This window comes from Lepisosteus platostomus, chromosome 3 (assembly GCF_059453375.1).
Source record: "Lepisosteus platostomus isolate fLepPlt1 chromosome 3, fLepPlt1.hap1, whole genome shotgun sequence".
Taxonomy (NCBI): Eukaryota; Metazoa; Chordata; class Actinopteri; order Semionotiformes; family Lepisosteidae; genus Lepisosteus; species Lepisosteus platostomus.
The window spans coordinates 55,535,556-55,555,729 of record NC_142613.1 but is presented as its reverse complement, the minus strand read 5'-3'; the positions used below and the strand labels follow the sequence as shown (position 1 = coordinate 55,555,729).

General features: G+C 36.3%; 1 protein-coding gene across 3 annotated transcripts in view; it reads left to right on the top strand.

Annotated features, from left to right (window-relative positions):
• The first annotated feature begins 1,493 nt into the window (after positions 1 to 1,493).
• The window catches only part of ldah (lipid droplet associated hydrolase), a 110,985-nt gene continuing 92,304 nt past the window's right edge, over positions 1,494 to 20,174 (top strand). For all 3 annotated transcript variants that reach the window (XM_088626139.1, XM_088626142.1, XM_088626140.1), the window contains exons 1-3: positions 1,494 to 1,602; positions 1,926 to 2,099; positions 6,125 to 6,289. In XM_088626139.1, the coding sequence (XP_088482265.1) occupies positions 2,015 to 2,099; positions 6,125 to 6,289 (250 nt within the window). In that variant the 5' untranslated portion in view covers positions 1,494 to 1,602; positions 1,926 to 2,014. The remainder of the gene's footprint in view (positions 1,603 to 1,925; positions 2,100 to 6,124; positions 6,290 to 20,174) is intronic.

The following is a 20,174-nucleotide window of genomic DNA, read 5'->3' as shown; positions in this document are numbered from 1 at the left end:
CTTTTTGTTCTGTATCAGTGTAATGATTTCTTCATTACAGTTCTCTAGTAAACGTAAAGACCCAACTGAAGGAGAAATCTTGTCAATTATCATCTAGCGGCGAAGACAGCGAGTTGGGCACGGTAGCCCCTTTACCCAGATTGCCACTTGTCTAAAACCTTTCTTTTTCTTTTTCTTTTTTAAACGTAAGATAGGTTTTTTTTGTGATACCTTGTGCTTCTATGCTCGTTGTCAAAGAGTATTTTTTTTAAATAAACAATCCGTTACAGTCATTAAAATACCTAAAAAAATGCTGTGTAGCTGTATAACCAAAGTTTGGTATGAATAGATGGAAATAGTGGAATTAGTGCCAATTTAAATTGTGCACAAAGACGTAAACACATTAAAGTATTAAATGATATAATAAAAATATGAACATGTTTTTGAGTATGTTTTACAACTCTGTAACAAAATAAATCATTAAATAAAAAAATGAACTTTAAGCAAGTTCAAGTAGGTACAGTAGCTGTGTCAGCATGCATAAGCTGCAAAAGAACAAGTAAAGGTTTATTCCACACTGAAAAGAAAAGAGACATTTCAGCTGTGGAGCCTTCTTCAGTTGGCTTCACACACCTCAAAAAGGCTCCACAGCCGAAACATTGTTTAGCTTTAAGCATGTTTGTTTTGTTTTAAAAAAAGTTTGTTTTGTATTTTTCATAATTTATATTTTGTTTCACAGTAATCCAAAACTCTTTGCTCTATTTCTTTTATATTGGCATTGAACCCGCCTTGCTGGCCAAATTTCCCATTGGCCTTCAGCAATCATGGCTTCCTAATAATCCCCATCTATGAAATGGCTTCATCACTCGGTTCTGCTCCCCACTGATAGCTGATGTGTGGTGAACGTACAGTACTGGTGCAGTATGGCTGCTGTCGCATTATCCAGGTGGGGCTGCACCACCAGGTGGTGGAGGGGAGTCCCCATTACCTGTAAAGCACTTTGAGTGGGGTGTCCAGAAAAGTGCTATATAAGTGTAAGCAATTAATTGAAGAACTATGACTAGTGACTAAATTGATAATATACAAATCTTGACTGATGAGCTGAGGAACTGCTCCTGTATGTCTCTGAGCTCCTTACAGAAGTCTATACATAAATTTGAAAATCTAAAGTATGGTTTGTCACAGATCATGTCCGTGAGAGACAGTCTCTCTGCTTCAGACTCTAGGCTGTTTTCAGGTTACTTAGAAAACATCAAATATACATATACATACATGTAAAGCGTTTTGGGATGAAAAGCGTTATATAAATCAAATGTATTATTTATATTTAAAAATATTACTATAGAACATTACTCAATTTGCCCAGTAATTCATTTCGCGCTATCCTTTATACATTCGAAAGTAAATAAACTGAATTCCAACCTTGTTAAAATATTACATTTAAAGCATTTCGACATGCATATACTGTATTAACAGGATTAGTTAACTCTAGAGCGAAAGAAGATGAAGAATGATTTTGTTTTAATAGGAACGTTATCACTGCAACGCTTGTTGTTCAGTCGGAGGTATTTAGTTGCCGTAGCGCTTTTTTCTCTTGCGGTTTGCAAATTTTATTCCTGCAAGGTGATGGAGAATATTTTAAGCCGAGTTCTTGTTAAATATCGTTTTTAATTTCTGCGTAGTACCATCGAATGCTACATATTTTTATTTGAACTTAATAAAGTCGCTGACATTTTGAGACAACAAGGATGAAAATAGTATGCATAAAGTATCATCAGTTTCTGTCCGATTTTTAATTTTTTATGTAATGTATTATAATATTAAAGTGTAGCATAATACATAGTGTTTACTGTGAGGACAATTAGTGCATTTTGTATTTACACAGTACTTTGCGTTTGCATAAAACTTTTGTATAATTCTTCTTTTTCGCCCTCTCTGAAAATTAGGTAACTGAACTGGAAATGATCTTGATACGTGGATCATCGGCTGAGTAGACTATGGACTCTGCACCAAACACCACGTTTAAGACACCTCAATGTTTTGCTCCAGTCTTGTTCGGAAAACAAATACATCGATTTTTTGGAAAACCGGAACCGCTAAGAACTGCCAACAACGAAAAGGTAAATAGTTATAGTAGATTCATTGATTTTATTATTTAAACCAATTATTGTACTGTATTCGTATGAGCCTTCTTTTCGTACGGGTGGACCATCACATTTTCTTTTAAAATGAGTGAGAACATGACATTTCAGCTCAGGCATTTGGGTAAGCCATGGTGTCAGAAACACACATTCTAGTGATCAACGTGAGACGGGCGTAGTCTTCTCATTAAAAAACAGATCAGACATCAGAGAAGTGCAGGGGTGCGGTGTTTCCTATCCATTATGTGTGAATCAATGACTTTAACCTTTTCTTACTTTAGTTTTTATTTCATGCGATTGTTTTATTGTGCCCGAATCTCAGTGTTAACCTTATTTCTCCCCTGAAACCTTGTTATGGGCCATCACTTTGCATGCCTCTAATGGCTAAAGCTATCATGAGTAAAACATTCTGTCTGTAGACCTAGTATTGATGCTGTTTTAACTCTTTGTATATTTTCACTTCTGTTGAACCCAGATAGGGTAGGTGTGCTGAATGGCCTCAATTTTGGAACCTTTCTCATGTACTCATGAAACCTCCCTTAAACATCTGTGCATTGCAGTTCCAGTGCCTGATGAAACTTAAGCCTCAAGCGAGTCTAAGTACTGTATCCCTTTCTACAAAAGAAGCAAAGAAATAGTGGCTTTCATGAGAATGTAAGTTTGCACATAAGAGGACACAATCTAGCTCATTAATTGATGTGAAGATCTCACTAATTCGTTCCAGACTCTCACATCTCATTGTGTAAAGAAGTATCTCCCGTTCTTGGTTTAAATGAACTTCTTCTTAATTTTCATTAATGTCTTCTGGAGTCTGATAATGTATCTGGCTACTTTTCTCTGGACTGGTTTCAGAGTAACTGTTTCTTGCCCTATGGTGATCAAAGGTGTACACAGTATTCTAAATGTTCACTTGTGCTTGTCTACATTAAAATGCCAACTTTCCCAATCTCGAGTAGATCTTAATATACCACATCATATTCTCCATGTTTGTTCGAACAACTCCAATAGTAAGAACATAAGAGTGTTCACAAACATGAGGAGGCCATTCAACTCATCTAGTTAGTATTCAGTTGATATTCTGCTAGTTAGTATTCAATTGAACTGAGATCCCATCCAGCTTTTTCTTGAAACAAAGCAGAGTTACAGCTTCAACAACTGGGTTGGGTAGCTTGTTCCATGCTCCTAAAATCCTTTGGGTAAAGAAGAGCCTCTTTCCAGGACCTACCCCTGCTAAATGCATGTTGACTATCCCCAAGGCTCTTAGTGCCATACAGATGAACCTCTGTGTTATCCTTTCCCAGACTTAACATTGAGAAGTAAGATCTATCGGTCAATTAATTGATTGGGCTTTGTTAGGCTTTACATGGACACACTTTACATTAGCAATGTTCCAATCAATGGGTATTACCATCTCTCTTGAGTGATTGTTCAAAAGATTCTTCTCTTATTCTGTGTTTTTTTTAAGATGAATCACTAGAATACCATAAGGCACTGGAGATTAATCTTCTAGTACCTGAAACGTCTCTGCTTCTTCAATACCAATATTATTTAATGTATCACTTTGTTTTTCAGTAGCCTGAAGTATAGTCAATAGCCTGAGTATTTCTTCCTTTATAAAATCCTAAGAGATCATCTTATTAAAAAAAAGTATTTTGTTGTATGTTTGTAACAGATATTAACTACATGAAGTCTGCAGCCCAAACATTATATAATCATCTTTGATGGTTTCCCAAGCCTTTCCTGTGGCCACTTTGAGTTTTGTGTAGTTCAGACTTTTAATTTTTTCCTCAGCATGTAAAACGCATGCTCACTGGGATTTAAATTTGGATTGACTGGGTCGGTTCACAGTGATGCATTGCTGGCTTGTAGCACTGGGGCCCTGGATTCAGTTCCTGGGGTGCTGTATTTGTGAAATTTGTTCCCTGTGTTCACGTGGATTTCCTCTGGGTGCTCCGGTTTCCTCCCATAGTCCAAAGACAATAGTTTAATTGACTTCTGGGAAAATTGGCCCTGGTTAGAGTATGTGCGTGTTTGTGCATGTGTATATTCTGCGATGCACTGGCATCCTGTCAAGGGTGTATCCTGCCTTGAGCCTGTTACTTGCTGGGATAGCATAGAAAATGTATGGATGGAGGGACCAGTTCAGTATTTTTACTTTTTTCTCCTGATGATCTCTTTTGTTACATGGTTTGGGTTACTGTCATGCTGCATGGATAATTGTAGCCCAAAAGGAACAGAAACAGGCATAACAGGCTACATAAACAGGCCAAATGTTACTTTAAATTTAAGAGTTCATTCTGCTGCCATCATTAGTTACATCATCAACAAAGATCACGTGAAGATCACGTCACGTGAAAGATCACGTCACGTGAAAATATGATCCAGTTCCAGGCCATGCTTTGAACATGAGTTTTAGAGTGTCTGCAGTTCCTTTCTTTCTTACTACTTTAACCTTTGTTAAAGATTTAACTTGGTCTCGTCTGTCCATATACTTTGTTTCAAATGTCATGGCCTGGAACTGACTCATATTTTCACGTGACTTTGCATATGCTTCCCATGTCTGTGTTGCTTTTCCCTAGTTGCTCTGTTTTCCATCCACCTCCTCAAGATATGCTGGCTAGGATAATTGGTGTCTCTAAATGCTGCACTGCTGTGGAATGATGTGCAGTCCGGGGTGATTCTCAAGGGTTATCCTTGCTTGGCATCCTGCACTTCTGGGACAGATTGTGGGTTCTTGCGACCTTATCAATAATAAGCATTTTGTTTTGATAACCCGTGAAAAATTATTCTGATCCACTTGTTTTTCACTTATAGCCATATGGTTGTCATCAGCTTTGTAGGTTCCATGTAGTTTTTAGAAGGAGGTCTGTCTCTTCTGCATGATAAAGATACAGGTTAGGAACATAAGAATGGATGCAAATTGAGAGGAAGCCATTCAGCCAGTCTTGCTCATTCTGTAGTTTTACTACCCGAGTGACCCTAAAATTGTATCCAGCTGTTTTGTGAATGAACCCAAAGTTAGGTCCTCAATCATTTCGCAGGCAAACATTTTCCACATACTCTTTGTGTGGAGATGTTTCCTATTCTTCATTCTAAGTGAATTTCCTTTTAAGTTTCCATTTGTGACCCCAAGTTGATATTTTACAACTGAGTCTATCATGGGATAACCCTATCTATACCCCTGGGATATTTTATATACTTGGATGAAATCTCCTCTCAATCTTCTTTGTTGTAGACTGAAGAAATGTGACTCCCTTAACCTGTCTGTAAACGGCAATCTCCTGACTCCAGCAGTCATTTATATTTCTCTTCTTAAACTGTTTCTAAGTCTTTAGTATTATTTTTGTGGTGGTGAACATCTAAATAGTTGTTTACAGAATTCTAAATGAGATCTTACTACTTCATTGTGAATCTTTAACATAATTTGCCTGTATTTTAATTCCTCTTTTTTTTTCTATGTAAACCCAAGCATTGTATTTCCTTTTTTATTTGTGTCCTCAGTTTGCTGTGATGAGTGCAAAAAATAATAGACATAATTACCTAGATTGCTTTCATGCATAGTTTCCTGTAATTCAGACACATCCATTTATTATGGATAATGTATGTTTCTACTTCCTGTGTAGATCACATTGCACCCATCAAGGTTAAAGTTCATTTGCCAAATATCTACCCAGTTCATTAATCTATATACATCTTTTTGTAGTTCTCTTTCTCTTTGTATTTGCCATCTTTACTATATTTTCATGACTTACAAATTTAACTAGTTTGCTGACTACTGTATGCTAGAATCTTCATTATTGATACAGATCTTGGAAGAACATAGGGCCTAAACCAAATTTATGTGGCACACAAATGTGAGCATCTGCCCAATTAGAGGTCGTGCCCCTTAAGACGTCTTACTGTCCTACAGTATGTTCATTGTCCAGCTTTCAATCCATTTCCCTACATGTGCATACATATTGCTTCTGTCTGTAATAGTTATTTTGTTTTGTTTTTTTGTTTAGCACCTATAATGGGATCACCTAGCAGAAAAGAAAAGTCTGAAAGACATAAAGAATGCATCTACTGCTGCAGAGCAGCAACAGAGGTTCTGAAGTTTGGGCCACGGGAACTGAAACCAACCAAGAAAAGTGAAAACACTCCTGAAGTTCTTTTTCTGGTTATTCCAGGTATTGTGCATTACTTGAAATTTACTGCTGTATTTTAAAAGGTTGGTGGCTGAGTTTTCACATTAATTTCTCAGTTCTTGTTGTCATACAGTAACGTGATTGTTTCCGCTTTTTTAGAGAACAAATCAGTGTTTAAATAAGATTGACTATACAGTATTTCTAAAGAACATTAATCAAGTTTGAATGACTGGTGTTCATATGTAGCATGACTAACTTGCTCAGTTTGTGCTGATAATATTGTGGGGCAACTTCTTAATTGGTTTCAGGCCACACTTAACACATTTCACATGCAACCTGGAGAATACAGGGTTTTTTGGTCCACAGTTTTGCTGTATGTACTGTTGCTATGTAGATGGAAAAAAGCAGGTGCATTTTTTAACCAAAGATTCCCCAAGATGTTTGGATTGCCCATTTACATTCTACTTCACAGTTCGTTTCTGTTGCTTTTTTGTTTTTGCATGGAAGTGTAGCTTTCTTTATGATTTTTGTTCTTGAGCCACTAGGTTCCTAAATAAAAATGATACTCTAATGTTTTACTTAAATTAGGCTAAAAAATACCATCACCATTCCTTAATAAATTCAATATCACAGGATAAAGCGACATGCATAATCTGGTATAACCGTTTGTGCAAATAACATTATAGGATTGCAGTTCTTCCTGACATAGTTTAAACTGGATGCTAAGAACAGAAATGTTGGTAAAGACGTTAGGTGGAAATGATGGAGGACACCACTACGAGCTGATAAAGCCTTTCTGCAGATGCAGCGCAGTGGTCCTGTAATGTTATGTGAAATCTTGCTATATGGTTTTATCTATGTAGTTTTATTGTATTCTGTAGTGTTTATGACGGAGTTATGATAGTGTTTTTTTACGTTGTCTGAGTAAAACTTTACCGATCATATTGTAACTATATAATTCTAAAAACAGTACTTAAACTTAAAAAATAAAGGTGAATCTTATTGTGCTGTTGGCTATTCACATAAAATGCTAACCAATTAGGGAACAGCTCCATGTTCATCGAAAACAAAATGCTTCAACATTAATTTACACTCCCTCCTAACACTCTATCCTGGGTAGAGTGCCCATAGCAAAGACTAGTCAAAAACCTACAGTATGAGTAGTGTAGATAAAACCCAAGACAACACAACAGCTTTAATTTGTATATTTATTATACGAAGTATAATAATCCTTAGTAGAAATATTAGATTGAATGAAACAATTTGCCATTAAACATATAACATGCTGGGTAAACTTTACACCTTTTTTTTGAGAGTTTGAGTGGACAGTGCTATTCCTCTATTCCTCCTTTGTGGAAATTACCAGGGCAGGTGATTTAATAATGATTTATATTCCAGACATTTAGTGTGATGAAAAAAAATGGAAGGTGGGCTCACCTAAAATATATTAGGAACCTTGGTTTTAAATTTGTAATTCTTCCAATATTTTGTGTTCTTGGTTTCTTGATCCACAGAGTTATTTATTTACGGTAGTCTGAAAATAGTATTTTTTTTCTGTGTATAGTCTAATTAATGCAAGTCAGTTTGTGTGGTTTTGCAGAAAATGAATTCGGGGAGTATTTTGACTAAATCTTCACAGGAAAGAAATCTATTCCCCAGAAAACATCTCTTCTTGTAACGTCACTTGACACTGAACTTCTGATTTATGCTGAGTTTCCAGTGCTGTGCCATAGTGCTATATATTTTCGGCTGCTACTTTCCAGGCATATTTGTTGACATTCTCTAAAGTCCTAAAAGGATTACATTAATCCAATGTTGAACAAACACTGACCGTGCCAGCAATCGAATTAATCATACCCAACAGGGCTTTTTATTTTCTCCAAACTCTTTACAGAGCCACTGTGTTCGCTGTGAGTTTTACTGTTTTTTTGTCCAGTTAGACATATTGAGTGCTGACATCTTATTACCTTAGTCATACGAACTGGTCTCTGAATGTTGAGACGAGCATTGCTTACTCCGTGCACTTTAAATGTGGATTTAAACTTGCATTCTCATAACCTCTTGCACAGCAGTATGTTATATTCTGAAATCAATCAAGTTCTACCAGCAGTGTCAATAAGAAGAGCTTTAAGAAGGGTTACAAACAAGAGGAGCCCATCTAGCCCGTTTGGTAGTAGTACATTGATCCAAGGATCTCATCCATCTTGAAAGACGTTATTGGCTTCAACAACATGGCTGGGTAGCTTGTTCCATACTCCCACTACCCTTACAAGAGTTTTAAATGTACTTCCACAAAATTCCCACTTTTGTTCCCTGATTTGTGTTTCATTGTTCATTCCCAAGAAGTCCACTGGTTTGACAAAAAACATTTTTCTTTATAAACTTATGAAAAAGTTTATATTTGTTTCATAAATCTCCTTAACATACCCAAAATGTTTTAGTTTATATTAACATCTTTACTAGTTACTGTAAGTCAATGTCTTTACTAGTTGAGCTGCTCAGAGTTTAAAATTATTAGAGAATTTCATTTTCATTTCTGGGCAGCGTCAGATTGAAGGAATTGGCATTTTTGCTTATTGATTAAATACAATGCACATCATTGTACAGATGCAGCCACTCAGGATACTTGAGATGTCATCGCCATGCCACAAGACACATGGTGCGGTATGTTGATAGATGTCGCCCAAAGCCCTTCTGTTTTTTAAAATAATCTGATGTAAGACTGAACCACTCTGTAAAACTGTCTGATGGTGCAGTGAATCCTTAACGTGCCATGTTTTAAATCTTATTACAAAAATTAAGAATGACTTTTAAATGTGTATAAAGCCATTAGTGCTTTCCTGTGTCAGTCTTACACCTAACTGTACAGTGACACTAACATCATTTTTTAAATAGTTACAATTTAACATAATTTAATTAAATACAGTGCACATAATTATTTATAATTGTTTATAAATAGAAATTAGAAAACAATTTTAATTTAGATTTTGACTGTAAAAGATATTGTACATAGTGAATATTAAAACATATCGTATTGAAAAGCAAATAAACACAAAAAAAGTTGGTAGTTACCAAAACTGACCAAATTGAAGACTTTGCTGAAGATGTGGGTTAATGTGGGTAACAATTCACATGCTTCATAGTATCACATTTTCATAAAAAAACATTTGTAAAAAGAGGTGTGGGTGTATTTTATATTATTTTAATCTAATTAATCATGGTCTGAGACATTATCATGCTTTGGTTAGTTTTTTAGCCACAAAAATTTCCATGTAGTTAAATGATTCCATATTAATATTCATATTAAGTGGATTTAAAGAAGTACAGTAGTAAAATAGATTAAATGAAGCATTCATTTCTCTAACAGCTAACAGACTTCAAGTGCCACCTATCGATCACCTTTGGCCAGTGACTCCCACAGCTGAATCACACCACAACACGGCGCAGTCAGTTTACCGCACCTATGAGTTTTGAGTGGGTGCTGTGTGTCTGCATTTGTATGTAGCTTGGCCATTTCAAAATTATTTAACTGCTAATGAAGGGTAGAAAAATGGTGATCTTGTAAATTCTCTTACTCTTTGATTTTGTTCGTTCATCTCGGACTTCAAAGTATTAATTTAGAATCCTGTAAACCTGTTCAGTTTCCATGAGCATTGTACAGTATGAGTCCATATTAGCTCCAGACTATTAGACCTCCAGTGCACACCAAGTTTAAAGGCTACTTGACTTGTTTTTTTTGGGCAGGGATGTAGCTTTTCTAACAGTGCCAGTAGAATTTTTAGTGGACTTCTCTTGACTACAGTCCAGTCTGAAACCTTGTCTTGTTGTTAAAGTCGTTAATCCTAACTAAACTGTCTTTAAGAGATGAAGTCTTATGGATATCAGATATGATGATCTTAAGAATATCAGAGAGTCACCTTCCCTAAGCTCTTTCAAATCTAGACTCAAAGGCTTCTTCTTGAAAACGGCCTTAACTGAACTGGTTCTGTTATAAACCCCTTCGCTCCTACCTTATTTAGTATCCCATCTACTGTCTCCTTTCATTGTGTATTTTCATTGTTTATATATGATGTATTTTTCATCGTTCTCGTTCTGTAAAGCACTTTGAGGCACTAAGGTGCTATATAAAATAAAGTTTTATTATTGTTGTTTTGATTTTGGCACTGTTAACTGTTGGCTAAATATGAAACCTCTGCCCACCTGTGTGCAACAGTTATGGCCTATCTACAACTGTTGCCATGTAAGGAAACAGAGCAGAGACTGATTTTCTTTCAAATGAGTGCATGAGCAGAGCATAGCAGTGTTTCAATGTAGTCAGTTCCTGCATGGCACTTGAACAGTAATTCTTCCAATGACATTCTTTAATGTTTGATGCCAAAACAGCACCCCTGTGGGATATAGTAGAAATATCAATGAGGCAGTGAGTAACCTGCTTTTTAACATTTCTGGTTGACACCTGCTAGTGTGTTTGACTTGTAATACACACACATTTTCCTCTAGTGGGAATTGCAAGTTGATGATGGGTGTGCAATGCTTAACTGCTCAACGGTGCTTTGACAACACACTGTAAGGTGTACAATCCATAAATCCAGACCTCAAAGTGCTGTAACAGTGACACTGTTGGCAGAAAACACAGACAAACTTACTTCAGGCTCTTAAGTGTAATGATATCACCAGTGTTCATGCTGCACCTTCCCATAAATTTGTCTGAATGTTTTGCTTTAACTGAGCAGGTTTTTGTACCATCTCATTTTGTTGCTAGGGACTACAACAAAATTGGCCTTCAGTAGGTAGCAGATGTAGTAAAAACCACCTGATATATTTGAGTGCTCAATTGATTAGACTTACTTGCATCATTGCATGTGTCATGTGTGAATAGCTATTTTAAGTATTAACGTGGATATAAAATGGCCTTTTGCACCAGCTCTGGAAGACAGATCAATTAAAACAGCTCTCTGCTGTTAAGTAGCTCTGTGGTGGCATGGTCCGCTGTGACATTGAAAGGTGCTGACTGATGCTGTGGGGAAAAGCCAACAAAGTGCTAGATGGAAGATTCTCAAATGCGGTGTTTTTTCTTTCTCCTCCACCTATGTCAGGTTTAACTGTCAAGCTGTGGTGTTAATTCATGCAAACTAAACAACGGTGACCTTATGGAAAAGTTCTGTTGACCTTAAACAGATGTTAAGGCTGGAAATGCATTTGATCATAAAATCCTTTCAGTCTTCTGGCCATGAAAATAAAGACATTTTTAACCTTGAGAAGGTTAAGTTTCCTAATGGTTGTGGCACACCTTTCATGCAGCTTTATTTCAGGCTTAGGCTTAATTTGCCTTCTTAGATTTATGTTTTTTAATTGCATTTTGTTTTAAGTACTGAATTTATTTCATCTATTGAAGTTCTTCCAAAATACTGTATGAAGTCATTACAACGAGTGGAAAACAAAAACAGGATTCAATTGCAATACGAAGCGTTTATAAGGTGAATAAAAGTCATGGTCATGATAAAAAAAAACAAGGGAGGAAAAGTATCTTATCTTTCAGCCCTAAGAAATGCTTATGGCACTGCAGTCGATCATAATGTTTTTACTTGAAAGGTTGAAAGTACTTTTTCTATGTGGACCTGTAGCTTCACTTTGATTCCTAGATTATCGCTTAGCCTGACCTAAGAACATAAGAAATGTTTTAAACAAGGGGAGGCCATATGCTTCATTTGGCTTGTTTTGCTGTGGTCTGATTTTTCTCCTGAAACCAACAGACCCTCTGTGGGACCAGCTTGCCACGCCGTCAACTGCACATAGCCTTGACTGGTCAGTCGGTGCCAGTTGACTGCACCTGCAGAGTTGGCAGAGCGCCGTGCAGTCGTCAGCCCAGGGGCTGATTGTGTCTGTGCTTCAGTGCCAGAGTTGTGTGAATGCACAGGGAAGCCATACCTGATTCAGAGTGCCATGTTTTAAGACAAAAGTAAAAAAAACAAGCATTTGAAATCTGTTTTCACAGCTTCAGTTTTAACGTTATTCAATATTGTATGATTTTGACTAAGATCACTGTAGTTTAATAAGAATTTAAGTGCAAGGTCAATAACAACAATTAGAGCTGCATGTGTTCATTACCGACCGGAGGCAAAAAAAATTACAACAGCTTCCCCCCGCTGAGATCTTTTGAAAATTTGTGCTCAGCTTCTGCACTTATAAACTTTTTCCCCACTGTATTTTTTTTTTACCATGCCAAGTAAAAGCTAATAAAGAAGATTAAGTACATTAAAGCAACCTGCAGCACCTAATGTCTCATATATTGGTCCAGAGATGGAAAATGAAACACATGTTCCTGGTGTGACAGCTGTGGCTGTTACTGTAAGGACATGGAATATAGCAATCAGGACAGCCGTATACCCCTCAGGTTTCCATGTGGGAAATGTTAGGTAGTGTGTGATTTAACAGCCATAGGCACAGTGGAATGTTGAGTCAAACTGACTTTGAGTCATGGATTTCTGAAGGAACATTAAAAATGAAATATAGTATTTCTGCATAAACTTAAAAGCTGTAGACTAAAGTTTTTACATTTTTTACTACTCGTGCCGTAACACCCAAGTGTGAAACGGTGGCACTCTCGCTCCTGAAAGGTGAAAATGTTTTGGTCTATGTCAGATTACATTTCAGGCTGTTGAAAAAACTAGTGAGAAAAATAGCAGTTCTTCATGAAAGTCACCCTCCGTCTCCATCATTATTTCCTAATTTATGAAACGTAACAAATTCTGTTACTCTGCTACACTTAACATCTGTATTTAACGGGTGCTTAGTGGTAAGGTTTATTGTGAATATACTTATTTGAAGCTGTACTGTGTCTGCAGTTCTGTTTGATCTGTGGATTTGTAAAGTATTAAAAAAGTTTAATATCAATGAATTTTGTCTGTTTTCTATTTATTTTTCTGTTAGCCTCCAGTTTGAGCCCCGATGGAAAGCATTCTTTGTCCCTCTAAATCTTTGTAACATAACTGGATTTCCAAACTCCAGTAAGAAATACTCTCATAGCTATTTCTGGGAGACAGTGCTTAACCTAAGGTCAGTTGAAAAGAAAGCAGTTGATTTCAAAATAGAAGTGATGTAAAACTAAATGGGTTGTACTATTGACATTCTTTTTTTTCTTTAGGCCTCTGGTTTGGGAATGCTGAGGGTATTATTTTTTAAAACAGTTTCTGATCTCATTAGGCATGTGGTCTGTAAAATTAGGTATTTGAACTGCGTTTGAGACCAAGAACCTGTTTCCATTCTAGATGTGTTGGTTTTATAAATAGACTGCCTATTATGTCCGTAATAACCTCAGCATTTTTGGTATTTTTCATGATTTCATGAAAATTCCACGTCATTATTTATCAAAAGGGCAAACCCTCTGGATTATTCAGAACCTTAAGCAGATGACTGTTCAACTAAAATAACAAAAAGTAGTTATGGGATTCTGTTGATTCCACCCATTTTCCAGGATCTTTTGTTTCCATAAACATCTTGAAAAAGATCTATAGTGTAGCTTTTTGTACTTTCTTCTCTCTGAATATTGAAAGATGAACCACAAGGAAGATGACCATACAGAACACTGTCACTTCTGGCCTTTTTAAGATCAGCATGAGTCAAGTGTGTTCATTCCTTCCCTAATGTCACTGCATATCTTCTGAATGGGACCTTTATTTGTATTGTGGGTTTTTTATATAATGCTTTTAATGTAACTGTAGCTCATCCGTCCTTCCAATGCAATAAACACTGTGATCCCTGTATTGCCTCAGGCTTACGCACAGCTAAAAATACTCAAGGAGATTTTTCATCTGGAGAAACAGAATTTTCATTGTTTTGTCATTTATTTTGTATAAATAGATTAAAGTTTCAATAATTAACTAATAAAATAATCAATAATTAACTTTAAAGTTGATCACAACTTAAAACATAGATTGTCCTTTTTAATGCTGCATAAAGGAAGGAGACAGTTAAAGCAAATGCAGCATGGCAAAGTGGTAGCAATTGAAATCACTGTTAGCAACAGTGAATCGGAACTGTACATTTCAGGTGCTTCCAAGAGTCCGAAATCTGAACTCTGTCAAATGTGTGAGCTGTTTATCAGGCTGGTTTCGGTGTAGAATATGTTTTTGCAGGCTAGCTTGCTTCATTTTAAAGAAAGAGGACAGATCACCTGGTCTGTGGAGTCCTTATGGAGCTGACATTCTCAATCAGCTGAGTGTCAGAACTTGCAACCTGTATTGAGGTTTAATATATGTATACATTTATACCATGTCTCCCTAATTACATTCTGTTCTTCCACATATGTTCTGTCCTTGGGTTAAAGATGACATTTATGTTAACATAAGAGGCTGACTGGGGCTATGCGCAGTTTAAAAACCAGGCATATTGTGGCACATGCCAGGCATAAAGCGTATGCAAGCCAGGTAACCATTATAAAATGTACTCTGACATGGTTAGAGCTCAGGAAATGAAGAATATGGTGACTCTCGGATAGCAGTCTGTCACAAACCTTTTTCAAGTTTATTTAACTGAATTGCAGTGTTACTTCTTGCCTCACTGCATCACCAAATGTGAGCCACAGAGTACCAAATCTGTTCTGGAATATTGTTGTAATTTCAGCAAACTAGTTGTTCACATCCAAGGAAAAAAATACTGTTTTAATCAAACATAATAATATTTTTTACCCCGTTAGCATCAGAAGAGAAAGAAGTAAATTTTCCATCTCCCCAACAATATAAAACATGCTAGAATCAGACTTATGGGATTGCTGGTGCAAAATGGCTACCTGATGTTACCCTGGTAGGTGCTGCACTTTGGTTGCGGATAAGTATGTTCTATATATTATAAGGTCATCTGGGAGGAAACATATGACATAAATGTAATTCATTGTTACAAGGTTTAAGTCTGGCAGTACCCAGTTAACTGGTGAACAGATGAAGCAAGGCATGGCAAAGATCCTTTCTGGTACAGGCTCTTCAATTCTCCTTTTACATTCTCCTTTTACTCCTTCCTCCTCTTTTACAGAAGTCTTTATCTTTCCTTTCTGATTGCGAGGCACAAGAATCACCTATATTTTTTAAATACTGCTTTTGGTGTGCCATGCAGACCTCTACTTAAGGTTTAGGGAAAAGGTCTCTTGGTTTCCTTTTCAGTTTTGTTTTGAACTCCCTTAGTAAATTCGCCACAGATCCTAAATTCATAAGAATTTGATTCACTTGTTTTAGTGAACCAGTTTTCTGAATCTACCGCGTAAGCCTCTTATCTCCTGTGTGTAGTTATATAGCTAACATGGAAATAAAAAATAAAATGGAAATAAAGTGTTTGGCTTATTATTTACCATTACAAGCAGTTAAATATTTTAGCAATCCTAAAAAGAAAAAAAAGTATAAGGCTATTTATCTGTGCATCATTATTTGAAAGAACGGTTGCATATTAAACCTAATATTAAAACCATAAAAATGGCAAATCAGTATGAGAGAGCAGAACCAGCTGCTTTTTATTTAAAACAACCTGCTGTTTGAGCTATGTACTTGCTTCCCAACTGTTTCGCTGTACCCAGCTGCACTTAATAGCCCTAAGTACCACATTGTTTTATAACTTTTGACTATCTACAAAGCTCTTTTTTCTTGCAAAATATATCCATATTTTTCTGCATGACTGGAGGGAGATGTCATTTTTTTAATCAGTTATGCTTTCTCAAGATTTATGTCTTTAATAACAACTGAAAATAATGCTGGCCTTATATTATAAATGCTATATGCCACAAGTGAATTTGGTGTAGCTTGCACAAACATGCGAAAATGGAACACTGCTGTGACCCATCATAGGCAATCTTGACTAGATGTAAATGTGGCCTGTAAATAATACAAAGACTTCTTCTGGAAGCAGTTAGCAAAAAAAAAATATTAAGAAATCAGTAGAGGTGGCTAGGTGCCAGAATTTTCTGACAGGTCACAACACACGCTAAAAGCTGTGGCCTGCCAGGTAGGACCACCCTCCAAGTACGTTTTGCCACAAGCTTTTGTGAAGCAGCCAGTACCAGGCTTTCAGAAAACCTGGATATTGTCTTTGTTTAACGTTTTTATTAGGAACATGCAAAAGTTTACAAATGAGAGGAGGCCTACCAACCGAGTTCCTCTGGTTTTCAGTAGCCAATCAGACTTCAGGCTTCTAGATGCCAGGTGTAGGTTTCAACAATATTCATGGGTTGATTGCTCCAGACTCCCACCACCGTTTGTGTAATGACGTGATTCCTGTTCTCAGTTGTAAAAGATTCCTAAGTTTCCACTTGTATCCTCTGGTTTGTGTTTCACTGTTTATCTGGAAGAAGTCAGATGTTATTGTTTTAGAGGATTTTATTGTTTTAGAATCCAGGATCCTCCATGAACTCCTGTAAGTTCCTTAAGAATTTAAATTGATCTTGCTAAAACTGGTTGGGAAGTTCTTTTTGTCTTCATATAATTTGATGTCAGGAGATAAATCATAAGATGCGTTCGGTGGGCAAGTCTTATAATCTTTGAGTGTTCTGGGAGCGGTGTTTTTAATTTACATGTACATTGGAATTCTTAATTGCCCTGATCTCTCAGGACATACACAGTACAACAGTCAACACTGCACAATGTAGACATCAGGAACAATGGAATGGAGGCAACTGTGCCGTGTTATTAAGTTAATTTATTTAAAAATGATGTGCTGTTAGTACTTAATCTTATTTTTCTGACCATGACCAAAATCATTGACCTTATTTTAACTGGTTCTGGTTTTCTATTCCATTTTAAATACAGTGTTCTTGGGGTAGTTTTTCATGTCTCATGCCTGCAGTGAAATCAGAAGGTCTCATGTAAGGCTTTAGATATTTATTGATTTTAAATTGACGTTGTTCTCCCATTTGTTAAACAAAATGGAGGAGACTGCCCTCTTTATATCTTCAGCATACAACATTATAGTGTTTGCACATGGGGGAGAACATTTGGCCCCTCTAACTTGTTTGGCCGCTAAAAGCTAATTAATACAATGATCTCATTTCGCCACTTCTTGAAAAGCCTCAAAAACATGGCTGCGTAGCTTGTTCCCTTTGTATAGAGTAGTTCTTGCTGTTCTCAGTTTTAAATGTAATTCCACTAAAACAAAACATGCTGTCACATTATACTTTGCGAGCATATCAAATGAACTAATGTCTTAAAAAGTATACTTTTTTATCTGTTTTGCATATTAGCTGTGACACATTACTTTTATTGAAGTGTCTTAATCAGTAAAAGAAAGCATAATGTGTTCTTGAAAAGTCAACAATATATCAACGCAAACCAGTTCACAAGTTAATGGCATTTATGGTTTATGGCATTTAGCTACATACAAGCTGTGTTTTGTTACAGCTTTGCTGATGTGGAATTTCAAGTTGCCCATTAACTAATAAATTGAAGAGTGTTGAGAATAACACGTATGTATGCATAAATTAGAACACTTCATATTGTCCACTATAATACGAAATATGACAGCATTTTCAAGTTTCGATCTAAGCATCCTTTTCTTGACATCATAAATAATGGCATGACCAGTTGGACAGCTCCTTGTGCCTCATGCAAAATGGTCTGAAGCTTCAGTATAATTGAATTATTATTTTCTGCTACCAATTTGAGATGGTTCAGTCTGAACAGAGGATCAAAGGGAGTTTCAAGTGGGACAACATGAGGGAAACAGATTAAAAATATATTTTTTAACTTTCTGATTTAACAGTTCAGTCCTTTTGCTTTTGTCAGTCTGCTGTGAGTTTTGTCGATCTTTCATACTATGGTGGACAACGGGAAGTGTTTAAATTTATGCAGTCATATTTGTTATTCATAGCAATCTTGCTTTTTAGGAGTGTTTACATGGCTTCAGGTCTTTTATTATCTCCTTACTATCCCTTCTGTAAAATTGTAACAGTAGAAAGTAGCAAATTGTTCTTGAAACTGAGCAGTGTTCCACATAGCTTGAGCCTCGTCTTGCTAAAGTTCCAGTTCTTTCAATCTAAACAGTTCCTGTTGCCGAACAAAGGGCAGTATCAGTCACAGCTTTGTAAACACAAATCTGAGTTTCTCACATGTTCATGTTTGCTTAGAGTTCAGTTTCTGCTTTATCAGTTACAGGTGCATAAGCAGCACATCACCTTCAGTCTTTCTCAAACGCTGCTTTGTTTCGAGAGTCTGCACAGCCAGGTGCTTTCACTGCACACTAATAAACTGAGGCAGTCCTAACCTTTAAAATGCCTCAGAAATGTCAATATTTCATTGATTCTTAGTATGTCAGACCCAGGCTAAGTCAAGATTTCATCTGTCATAAATGGTAAGTGTGGATGTATCTGTTCTTTACCTGGAGTAATCGTTTAATAAATCATGCAGGGCCCCTCCAACCTAAAAACAGAAATAAAACAAATCTCGGTCAACATTTCTAGGAGCTTGATGTGTGCATTCATTGGATTTCAGGAGCTTACAAAAACTGCATCTTGGCAGAAGCAACATCTCTTGTACATCTCAAGGGAAAATGGTATTTCGACAGGTACTGTGTTGTAGGAGGTGATCTTTAAAATGAGATGCTAATGTAAAATCCTTTGTGAACATCTGGTTAATTTTTCCCTGTAGTAAAATACTTCTTACAGGATGTACCTTGAAGTCTTTTTGCATAGTGATTCTCTTACAAATCCTGCATGTTGCAGTTGCTCCTAATGAGTGAGGTTTATTAAATAAATGGATAACCATATCTCTTGCCTGTGCTGTTAATGCATATTAATTGCTTTATAACCCTAGTCCTGGAGGGTTAATCGAGTTAGTCTTATACAGTAGGTCACCTGTTTTAAATATTTTTACCATCTGTAAGCTATTGATGAAACCTTCTCAATTAAGAGAACTCTGGTCATTGAGGGTTAAATAATACTTATATTTTAGTCCTAAATAATGTCTTTACTACCACATTTAACAAATAACTTGTTTAATTGATCTAAGTGGGATTGATTCATATATTTAGAAACTGGTGATGTAATAATGACCTACAAAGCCTGCTTGATTTGGCTCTCCAGGACCTTTTATATCTTATAGCTATATAGTAAGATACTTTACTAATAATATCACAGAATAATAACTTGTGGTTGGTCTATAGAGAGACCATGACTAACCAGTAGTTTGACATTTGTTGTGACTGTGTCCTGGAGAACACAGTCAGATGGATGAACATAAGAACAACAAAAAAAGATGAACAAAGCAATAGCTATATTGTAATCTGAGCAAAGAGCAGAAAAGCATGGTCATTTCTGAAATTGTTGAGTAATATGATGGCATGCACATCACATGGCACATGACAAGATAGCATCAACCCTGAGTTCAGGCTCAGCAGTGATACAAGCAAACAGTCACAGAAAATATAAGGGAATTCATTTAGCATGGAGATTAGGAAAAAAAACCACAATTAGTTGTACAGTAGGTTTCTGGAAAAGGATTTGAAACCAGAAAATTGGGGCTCATATCATTGGTTATTTCATGAGACAATCGGATGAAATTTTAGATTAATTTAGTAAACTACCAAGTGAGTAAGATGAACTGACTGGCCTCTCCTTTACAGCCTTTCTTATGATCTTATGAAGGTGGACATTCCCTTAACTATTTTTAATTTACAAATGGAAGTGTGCTACAGTCTACATACTGTCTGTGTAGCACAGCGTGTTACTGAAACAAACAGCTGTACAGCTTTTGAAAAAAACAGTTCCTTTTCATTAAAGAAAATCATGATAGATGTTCTAGTTTACATGGAACTGTAGGGTACGAATTTCTTCTGAGAGGTTTACCTCACTCCCCTTAAAGCATTCTTTATGTGTTATTTTGCTATTGAACTTACTTTGAGGGTTCTTGCTTAATAAGTAACACATGCTTAGCTTCACAATAAAATTTTGTCATTT